General features: G+C 37.4%; 1 protein-coding gene across 1 annotated transcript in view; it reads left to right on the top strand.

Annotated features, from left to right (window-relative positions):
• Mcm6 (minichromosome maintenance complex component 6) overlaps nt 1–10,963 on the top strand; it is a 41,846-nt gene that overhangs the window by 5,519 nt on the left and 25,364 nt on the right. Inside the window, exons 2-7 of the mRNA XM_015479138.2 lie at nt 426–572; nt 2,649–2,759; nt 4,138–4,387; nt 6,072–6,237; nt 6,480–6,625; nt 7,836–7,986. Coding sequence (XP_015334624.1) covers nt 426–572; nt 2,649–2,759; nt 4,138–4,387; nt 6,072–6,237; nt 6,480–6,625; nt 7,836–7,986 — 971 coding nt within the window. The remainder of the gene's footprint in view (nt 1–425; nt 573–2,648; nt 2,760–4,137; nt 4,388–6,071; nt 6,238–6,479; nt 6,626–7,835; nt 7,987–10,963) is intronic.

Here is a 10,963-nt window from a genome sequence, read left to right as displayed (position 1 = left end):
AAAAAAAAAAAAAAACAGTATTTGTTTTTCTGGGAGTGAACCCAGGGCTTCACACATGGCATACGAGTTCTGCCACATCCGCAGCCTAGAAAATGTTAAATAAATGTTTAAAGTTAAAAATCTAAAGACTCAATTTTCCTACTATTCCAGACATTGTACAAATCACTTTATAGGCATTCCCTCATTTAATCTTTAATTTAATTAGCAATTTTTTGAGATAAAGTGATGTTTTGATTTTTTAAAAAGCAAAAAGGAAGTTTAAAAAGGTAAGTAACTTGCCTCAAGTTGCAGAACTACTAAACAGGGACCTGTCTGATCCTAAAGCCGATAATCTTTAGCCAATTCATTGAATTTTCAGGCATGCAGTGCAGATTCTTATTTACTGCCTAGTTCCTCATTTAAATCTGACCCACATATATCTTCAGATTCCAGAGCAGCGATGGAGAAGTTAAGTACTTGCAGTTGGCAGAAGAGCTAATTCGTCCTGAGAGAAACACACTGGTTGTGAGTTTTGTGGACCTGGAGCAATTTAACCAACAACTTTCCACCACCATTCAAGAAGAGTTCTATAGGTATATTTTTTGTTAATCTTCATTACTTTGAATAGGGATAGAGCCTGGGAAGCCAGCTCCTTTTGGACTGGAAGTGTTCACTTTGAGGCAGAAAGGCAGCTGTCACAGTTATTTCTTTGCAAATAATAAAGGCAGTGCTCTGAACTTAATGTAGGCTTTTGTGGAGCTAATCTTTTTTTCGTGTTCATTTTGCTTTCTGTATAGTTTTTTAAATAGGAGAACTGTATTTACTTTTTTTTTCTTTTAATTGAGATGATTTGTCACTATGTTGCCCAGACTAGCCTTGAACTTCATGGTTCAAGCATTCTTGCCTCAGACTTCCAGAGCAGCTGGGACTATAGGCATGCACCATTGTGTCTGGCTTAAGGATATCTTTATAGTAATGAGGTTGTGCTTGTTCCCTTAATGTTTAATTTTTTTGGCTAAATCATCTGTATGTCTGTAATCCTCCCACTAATGAAAACCACCATTAGGATCTACTAAAACAAAGTTTCAAAGGCCTTCCAAGTCTGCAAGTGCAGAGTTTTGTTTAGAATCTCATTGTATTTTTTAATAATAATTATGTTTTTAGTCATAGATGACACGATACCTTTATTTTATGTGGTGCTGAGATCGAACCCAGTGCCTCACACGTACTAGGCAAGCACTCTGCCACTGAGCTACAGCCCCAAGAATCTTGTTGTATTTCGATGTCTTTAATAGTATTAACATTTTTTTATGCCATATAAAATTCTTTGAAAACATTTAATGAGTGTGATATCTATTGGTAGAAATACTATGTTTAGACATTTATGTTTAGTAACTTAGGCTGACTTTTATATATATCACAGTTGGTAGAGTGCTTGTCTGGCATGCACAAGACCCTGGGTTCAATCCCCAGCACCACCACCAAAAAAAAAAAAAATTGAGCAGGTCATGGTGGTAGATGCCTATAATCCTATTGACTCGGAAAGCTGATGTAAGATCTCAAATTTCGGGCAAGAATGGGCACTATAAGGAGATCCTGTCTTGACATTAAAAAAAAAAAAAAGGCTGGGGATATAGCTTATTGGTGGAGCACTTGCTGAGCAAGCACATGGCCCTGAATTCAATCCCATTACCACCAAGAAAAAGGGGCTGAGGAAATAAGCAGCATAGTTTGTTGTGAAAACATGCAGAGGAAAACTTGCATTGACAAGCGACAGAAAAATCAGATTGAAGTAGAAGCAGCTGTGCCATACCTTCTGTATAAGCCGTGCTTCAGTTTTCTCTCTTGAAAGGAGCTCTTTTTTCAGAGGGCTTTCAGAACTCACTACTTAAACAAACCAAGCTGCAACAGCCTTTGGGAACTCAGATCAAAAGACCCACTTCAGTTAAATAGAACGTTTCTGCCAGTTTGCTCTCACATCAGGACATAAATTCTTCCCTGTCTTCTTGCAACTTTATTAATCAAGAATGAAACCAACCTGGGTTCGATGGTGTACACCTGTAATCCCAGCAGCTCAGGAGACTGAGGCAGGAGGATCAAAAATTCAAAGCCAACCTCAGCAAGGGCGAGGCGCTAAGCAACTCAGGGAGACCCTGTCTAATTAAAATACAAAAAAAGAGCTGGGGATATGGCTCAGTGGTTGAGTGCTCTTAGTTCACTCCCCAGTACCCAATGCCCCCCCCCCAAAAAAAAAAAGGAAACCAAAAATATACTAGGACTTAGCACACCAAAAAGAATGCTGCTTTACTAGATTGTAAACAGACCAGAGAAAACTCTGGTATTGAGCATAAAACTGGCAGGGTGATTGTTTAGGTTGAGTCACCTTGGACAGAGAAGTGATCTGCAGTATGATTGCTGTATAATGAAAGACAATAGATAGTCAGGTATAACATTTTATCTTTGATGTTTCTATTTATGGTGGGACAACAGAGGATTGAAAGAGGCTCCTAAACCCAAATTAAATAGAAGGTTCCTGCACAGGTAAGTTCCATGGCTTGATTGGGACCAGATGAAATTACTTAGCTGTAGGCAAGCATGAAAAGGGAAAGACGCCTTGCGGGTAGGACTCTAAAATGTCAGTTGTCTTTGTTTTTTTTTTTTTTTTCCAGAGTCTACCCTTACTTGTGTCGGGCCTTGAAAACCTTTGTCAAAGACCGAAAAGAGATCCCTCTTGCCAAGGATTTTTATGTTGCCTTCCAGGACCTTCCTACTAGACACAAGTAAGAAACCCTTTGGAAGAAAAGGAATTTACCAGTAGTGTACATGACAGTAATCAGTTAGAAAAGTTGGGAGATTGCCTAAATCTGCTGTTAGTTGGCTTAATGTCACATGAATCACTCTTACTTTGCTAAGCCTCATTTTTCTCATCTATAAAGTCTTTTGGCTTAGGTTTTCTACCAAATCATGCAAAAAGATGGATTTGTTGCTGTAACATTTTTTACACCTAGTGGTGACAAGAATTGTTATAGAGAGTATTTATAAATTGCTATAGTACCAGGAGGATACTGGGATGTTAGTAGATCACATGCCTAGTATATGCCAAGACCCTGGGTTTGATCCCCAGCCCCATGTATATACATATATACATACAAATATAAATAAATATAATACCAGGAAGGAAAAAAGTTTTTCATACACATTTTGTAGAAAGTTGGCTTTTAAAAGAGTTCTGTCCAGTTACCCTGAAAGTTTAGTGTTGGAGAAACATGTTTTTCTTTAGAGATGGCATAGGAAGTAAGTGAAGTGAACCAAATGCTTAAGATTGTCACATTTTTAGGGCACCATTTAGGGAATTTGGGAGAAAAGATTGGTCAAGTGATAAAAATGCGAAAACTCAGAACAATTGCAGAAGTGCTTGAATCTTACAACACTCTAAAGCTTAAATTCATAACTTTCAACCATCCCTTTAGTGGTTACTTAAAGAAGAAATTTACTGGAAGAAGCTGAAGTGATATGTTTTGAGAACTTAATTTCTCAAAATCACTTAAAAATTACCACATTATTTCACGTAAAATGAATTTGTAAGGTAAAGGAAGTGTTTTGAACTTCTAAGTATAAACTATTTTCCCATGATAACTTTGTTATGAAAATATACTTTTTTTTTTTTTTAGCAAATTGTAGGTAAGCAAAAGATGGGTTTGCATATAAAACAATGGGATCATTCTGTTTTACAATTTTTAATTTTTATTTATTTAGTTTTTCATATTCATTTATATATTTTCATGAATTTGTGTATATTATATAATTTAGGAATGGGCATGTTCACTAAATTATTTGTCGTTTGATGTTTCCTGAGAAGGATAATTTATCATTGGATACTTTGATTAAAATAAAAAATTGGGGGATTTCCCATACGGAGAAGTTGAGCCAGGCCCAATGGCACATATCTTTAATCCCACTGGCTCACAGGTGGAGGAGGCAGGAGAATTACAAGTTCAAAGCCAGCCTTAGTAACTTAGCGAGGCCGTGTCTCAAAAAAAAAAACAGGCTGGGGATGTGGTTCAGTGGTTAAGTACCCTGGGTTCAATCCCTAGTATAGGGGAAAAAAATGTAATTGAGAAGTAGGTATTTATTAATGAAACACTTATCTTTAAACAGAATTCGAGAACTCACCTCATCCAGAATTGGTTTGCTCACTCGAATCAGTGGGCAGGTGGTGCGGACTCACCCAGTTCACCCAGAGCTTGTGAGCGGAACTTTCTTGTGCTTGGACTGTCAGACAGTGATCAAAGACGTAGAACAGCAGTTCAAATACACACAGCCAAATATCTGCCGAAATCCAGTTTGTGCCAACAGAAGGAGATTCTTGCTGGATACAAATAAATCAAGATTTGTTGATTTTCAGAAGGTATTTATTTACTTGTGTTTAGACTGGATTCAGTCTATGCTATTTAGTAATTCACTCTGGGGCCCTTGAAATAGCTTATTTGTAGTAAGAGTGACTTCAAGGGGCTGGGATTGTGGCTCAGTGNTAAAAAAAAAAAAAAAAGAATGGAGAATGATCAGAGTAAAATAATTAATAATAAGGGGTTTTTTGTTTGTTTATTCAATTAGTTTTTAGTCCTTAGTTTTCTTATGTTAACCTGAAAGTTTATAAGAAGCATATGTTCTACATCAGCTTTGGGTAAGAGGTGCTTTATAGTTTTCAAAGATGATATAACAATCAAAGTATGAATCTAGGTTGGGTGTTGGTTTGCGGGGTGGGGGGAACCTCAACTGTAATACAGGATATTTTGATAATTGGAAACAATTGAAGATGGACTAGATAAGAGGAGATAGTATGTAATTTTATGGAATTGAGTACTATTAATTCTCTGGGTTGTGTTAATGGTAGTATGGCTATATAGGAGATTGTCTTTATTCTGAGATGAATGCTAAAATATTTAGCCTTGAAGTTATTTGATGTTTATAACTTTCAAATATTATAATTGAAAATATGTGTAGCTACATAGGTAATGTTGACAATCAACGGGTTGAAGTAGAGGATATAAAAGTATATTGGAACATGCTTATAATCCCAGTGACTCAGGAGGCTGATGCAGGAGAAGCACAAACTTGAGGCCAGCCTCAGCAAATTTATTGAGGCCCTAATAATCAACTTAGTGAGAAGAGCTAGTAATGTGGCTCAGTGGTTGAGCACCCCTGGGTTCAATCCCTGTTACCAAAAATAGAAGTATATTGGAAAGTTTTTATAAAATTCCTTTGCAAAGTTTTAGGGAGAAGATGCATCAGAACAGAGTCGGGGGGCGCATCGTATTGGATATTGAATCTGGGCGTGCTCTACCACTCATATACATCCCCAGCCCTTTTTATTTTTTCATTTTTTTGAGACAGGATCTTGCTAAGATGCTGAGGTGGGCTTCCCAATTTGGAATTCTCCTGTCATGGCTTCCTGAGTAGCTAGTATTAACAGGCATGTACCACTGCATGCATCTGATAGTCAGTTTGAACAGGGAAATTTTGAGGGTGATTGAACTCGGGGCACCCAACCACTGAGCCACATCCCCAGCCCTATTTTGTATTTTATTTAGAGACAGGGTCTCACTGAGATGCTTAGTGCCTTGCCCTTGTTTAAAGTGCTGGGGTTGAACCCAGGGCCTTGTGCATGCAAGGCAGGTGCTTTACCAACTGAAGAAAATCCCCAGCCTTTTTATTTTTAAAATATCTCTGTAGTTGTAGATGGACACTAATACTCTTTTTTTTTTTTTTTTTAATGTGGTGCTGAAGATCAAACCCAGTGCTTCACACATGCTAGGCAAGCACTCTACCACTGAGCTACAAATTCAGCCCCTAAATATTTGTCTTTCAAGGAATTTTTAGTAGGGGTAATCCAAAGAATTTTAGGGTAGAGTTTTTGGTTTTGGTTTCTTTGTGTTTGGATAGAGAATTTTAAAGTGAAAGTTGGGACATGTCAAAAGTCCACAAAGAGTAAGATCATTTAGAATTCTGCCAGTGTTTGTGTCATTAACTTTAGATTACATGGTGCATGAAAGGGATCTCTTCTCATTCTTGGCTGTTTACTTTTGTTATAGGTTCGTATTCAGGAGACTCAAGCTGAGCTTCCCCGAGGAAGTATCCCCCGCAGTTTAGAAGTAATCTTGAGGGCTGAAGCTGTGGAGTCAGCTCAAGCTGGTGACAAATGTGACTTTACGGGGACACTGATTGTCGTGCCTGATGTCTCCAAGCTTAGCACACCAGGTGGTAATCTATGGCTCAAATTTAACAAATTCTTGGTTACCTGAACTGCAAGGTATTCAACTTCTCTTCTTTTTGGCTGCCAATCAAAGGAGAAACAAAAAAGTGTGATGAGAATAAAAAATTGATTTTCCTACAATATTGGCTATTCTGAATGTTTCCAAAGTTTATAAGGAAATCATATTTATATCTGATTTATATGAGCAGTATTAGTATTTGAAATGGCCTATCATTTAATCTTTCAGGAGCACGTGCAGAAACGAATTCCCGTGTCAGTGGTGTTGATGGATATGAGACAGAAGGCATTCGAGGGCTCCGGGCCCTTGGTGTTAGGGACCTGTCTTATAGGCTGGTCTTTCTTGCCTGTTTTGTTGCACCAACTAACCCAAGGGTGAGTCTTTTTTGCATGCTGGAGATTGAACCCAGGGTCTTGCTAGGCAAATGCTCTTAACACTGAGCTACATCTCTCATGGTGAATCTTAATAAAATGCCAGAGCTTGACAAACAGCTCGCTTGAGGCTGCTGCAATTTAATATGCTTCTAAAACGTCTGAGTTATCTAGTCAGTATAAAAGTCTAAAGGGTTGGGTTGATGTTGATTCTTCAGTATTAAAACCAAATCTTTTCAGGGCTGGGGATGTGGCTCAAGCAGTAACACGCTCGCCTGGCATGCTCTGGGTGCTGGGTTCGATCCTCAGCACCACATAAAAATAAAATAAAGATGTTGTGTCCATCGAAAACTGAAAAATAAATATTAAAAAAAATCTTTTCATGTCTTTCTGACCTTGAGGAGAAGCCTTATTGTTTTCATACATTTTGAGGGTAATGGCATGTATTATCCATGTTTTTTATTTTGTGTAAGTATTATAGTTCCTCTGACATGCTCCGTGGAGAACGTACTGATAAAAAGACTTAGTAACCTGGGAAGTAAAGTAAATTGCTATTTCTGAGAGTGGTGGATTTCTGGCAGTATTATTTAGTTAATTCTGTGTCTTGAAATGGAAACGGGTTTGGGAAAAATAGTCCAATCCAAAAAAGAATAGGAAAATAATCTAGTACTGAAAAAGAAAAAAGAACATAATATTCTTTGATTTTGTTTTCTTTTTCATATCAGAGATTAACATTCAACTATGTCTCATCTCTTGAGCATCCAGATACATTTATAGAGGGCTATAAAACAATTGTGGTAGCTTTTTTTGTTTCGACTCACTTGACAAATGTCAACCTTAAGTAGTTTCATTAACTGAAGCTTACTAGTTAGGGAGTTTTTGTTTTGGGGGTGTTTTGTGCTGCTGGGGATAAAACCTCATACTTGGTAAGTACTCCACTGCCGAGCTATATCCTAGCTTTATTTAATTTTAATTCTTGGGCTGTCCTCCAATTTGCAATCCTCCTGCCTCAGCCTCCCAAATAGCTGGGATTACAGATGTGTGCCACCGAGCCCACCTTGATTTTTGCTTTTTTTTTTTCTTCAAACATTTCTATTTGATAAATTGTGAATTTGACCTTCTGAGCTATATTTTGCTTGTAGTAGTTTGTTTTCCTTTTCATTGTTTTGGCCACTTCTATACTAATATATTTTCCTTTTTTTCTCCACCTTAGTTTGGAGGGAAAGAGCTCAGAGATGAGGAACAGACAGCTGAGAGTATTAAGAACCAAATGACTGTGAAAGAGTGGGAGAAAGTGTTTGAAATGAGTCAAGATAAAAATCTATATCACAATCTTTGTACCAGCTTGTTTCCTACTATACATGGTAAGAGTTATATCTATTTGTGCACAAACTTGAAATCTAACTAATTATTACAAAGAGCAGCATTTAATTTTTTAAAGTACATAGATCAGAAGATAAAGGTTTCTAGTGGGCTTAGAACGGGTTATTTACAAAAGGACAAATACAATTTCACTACGCGAGGTCTAGACATTCTAGAAGTAGGCAAATTCATAGAGACAAAGTGGAATAGAAATTATCAGGGGCTGGGGGCACGTGGGAAATGAAGAGTTTTTCAAAGAACAGAGTTTCTATTTGGGATCATGAAAAAAATTCTGGAAAGGGGTAGCAGTAAGTTATTCAAATAAAGTATTTAATGCCGGGCTGGGGATGTGGCTCAAGTGGTAGCGTGCTCGCCTGGCATGCGTGCGGCCCGAGTTCGATCCTCAGCACCACATACAAAGATGTTGTGTCCGCTGAAAACTAAAAAATAAATATTAAAATTCTCTCAAAAAAAATAAAATAAACATGTATTAAAAAAAGTATGTAATGCCCTTGAACTATATACTTAAGTGGTTACAATGGTAAATTTTATGTTATGTATATTTTGCCACAATTTTAAAAGAAAATCAATTTTTTCTGGCCTTATGGCCAAACTGCTATATTCCAATACACTAAACTAATCTGGGCTTGCTTTACTAAAATTTTCATACATTTCATGAAATTTCATGATGCTTTTGGTTACTTGTATTATCTATGCTTTTGGCAGTTTTCTTTTGTGTTTTTCTGACTCTTAATTGCTAGCTGTCACCGTTAGTCATTATATCCCCTTCTTGTGTTGAAGGACATGAATAAATTTGGGGGCCTGAAGTTTTACCCTTGAATTAGTCTATCCCTGCCTTCCATATAAAGTTGGGGTTATGGAAAGAACTGCTGAAATTATGGGTATTTCTCTTAGGTATAGGTGTAACCTTTTTTTTTTTTTTTTCCTGTTTGATCAGTGGAACAACTGAACCCTTTTATGTTAATTCTTCATGGATTTTAGAGTATCCTCTCAAATGGAGTGGGTGTCACCATTTTTGTGTTTCTCCCTTCCTCCCATAAGTAATCTCTTGTTATAAAACTCAAATTTAGTGAGTTAAAACAGTACTGGTTCATGGTTCAAGAATCTGGGAGCACCTTAGCTGGGTGATGCTACTTCAGGGTCTTTCATCATGAGGTTGCAGTTAAGATGTCAGCAGGTGGGCTGGGGATGTAGCTCAGTTGGTAGAGTGCTTGCCTTACATACACAAGACCCTGGGTTCAATCCTCAGCACCACCAAAAAAAAAAAAAAAAAAGGCTGTCAGCAGGGCCTGTAATCATTGACTAGGGCTGGAGGTGCCACTTAACAAGGGGGCTCACTCAGATGACTTCCAGTTAATGCTAATTGTTAACTGGCCATGTCAGTTCCTTCCCATATGAATCTTCCCAGTAGGGCTGTTTTGATTATCTTCACAGCACAGCAGCTTGCTTCTTCCAGAGCACATGGTCCAAGAGAGTAAAGCAAGGAGGAAGCAAAATGCCATCAAAGACCTAGCCTCAGAAGTTCCAGACTTTTACTTCCACCATAAGAATTTGTTAAAATGAAGTCACTAAGTCCATCCCCCACTCAGAGGAAGGTGAATTGGATTCCATCTCTTATAATGAGGTGTGTCAAAGAATTTGTGATGTGTTTAAAACCACCACACCCTCAACACATTTTCTTCCATATAAGTCACAGAAGTAAGTTCATGGAATGGATTTTCCCCCCTGTACTGGGAATTGAAATCACCTACAGATGCACCCCAGCCCCGATCATGGTCCCCAAGGACTCACTAAATTGTGAGGCTCCACTCAACTTTCTTCCTGGGATTATAGGTGTGAACCACAGTGCCCAGCCTGGGGGATGGATTTTTAATTTTCTATTTTTATGGAATGATTTATGCAAATTTGCATAGCATTTAATTGGTGGAGTTCAAGTTTAGAAGTGGTTGAAAATTATACTCAGCATCTTATTTACTCCCTATTAGTTCATTACTGTATATAGGTGATGATAAAAGTAATGTCTTAAAATTCTTGATGGACTGATCGCATTTCTTCCATGAAGTGTCCAGTTCCTTTGCCCATTTATTGATTGGGTTTTTGGGGGGTTTTAGTGTTTTTTTGAGTTCTTTATATATCCTAGAGATTTAATAGTCTTAAGTTCAGGTGGCAAAAATTTTTTCCCATTCTGTAGGCTCTCTTCACGGTCTTGCTTCCTTTGCTGTGAAGAAGCTTTTTAGTTCGATATCATCTCATTTATTGATTCCTGTTTTTTACTTTTTGTGCTTTAAGTGTCTTGTTGAGGAATTCGGTTCCCAAGACAACATGATGGAGATTTGGGCCTACTTTTTCTTCTAGTAGGGTGCAGGGTCTCTGGTCTAATGCCTAAGTCCTTGATCCACTTTGAATTTTGTGCAGGGTGAGAGATAGGGGTCTAATTTTATTTTGTTACATATGGATTTCCAGTTTTCCCAGCACCATTTGTTGAAGAGGCTATCTTTTCTCCAATGCTTATTTATAGCATCTTTGTCTAGTATGAGATAACTGTATTTATGTGAGTTTGTCTCTGTGTCTTCTATTCTGTACCATTAGTTTTCATGTCTGTTTTGGTACCAATACATGCTATTTTTGTTACTATAGCTTTGTAGTGTAATTTAAATTCTGGTATTTTGATGTCTCCTGCTTCACTTTTCTGAGAGCATTGCTTTGATTATTCTGGCCTCTTGTTTTTCCAAATGAATTTCATGACTGCTTTTCTATTTCTATGAAGAAATCATTAGAACCTTAATAGGAATTGCATTAAATTGTATAGTTTTTGGTAGTGTGGCCATTTTGACAATATTAATTCTGCTTATCCAAGAACTTGGGAGATTTCTTTCTTTAGTGTTTCGTAGTTTTCATTGTAGAGGTCTTTCGCCTCTCTCATTAGATTGATTTCCCATTATTTATTTTTTATTTTTT

This window comes from Marmota marmota, unplaced genomic scaffold, assembly GCF_001458135.2.
Source record: "Marmota marmota marmota unplaced genomic scaffold, marMar, whole genome shotgun sequence".
Classification (NCBI taxonomy): Eukaryota; Metazoa; Chordata; class Mammalia; order Rodentia; family Sciuridae; genus Marmota; species Marmota marmota.
The sequence above is the reverse complement of the archived record's forward strand: the minus strand, read 5'-3'. Positions and strand labels throughout refer to the sequence as shown.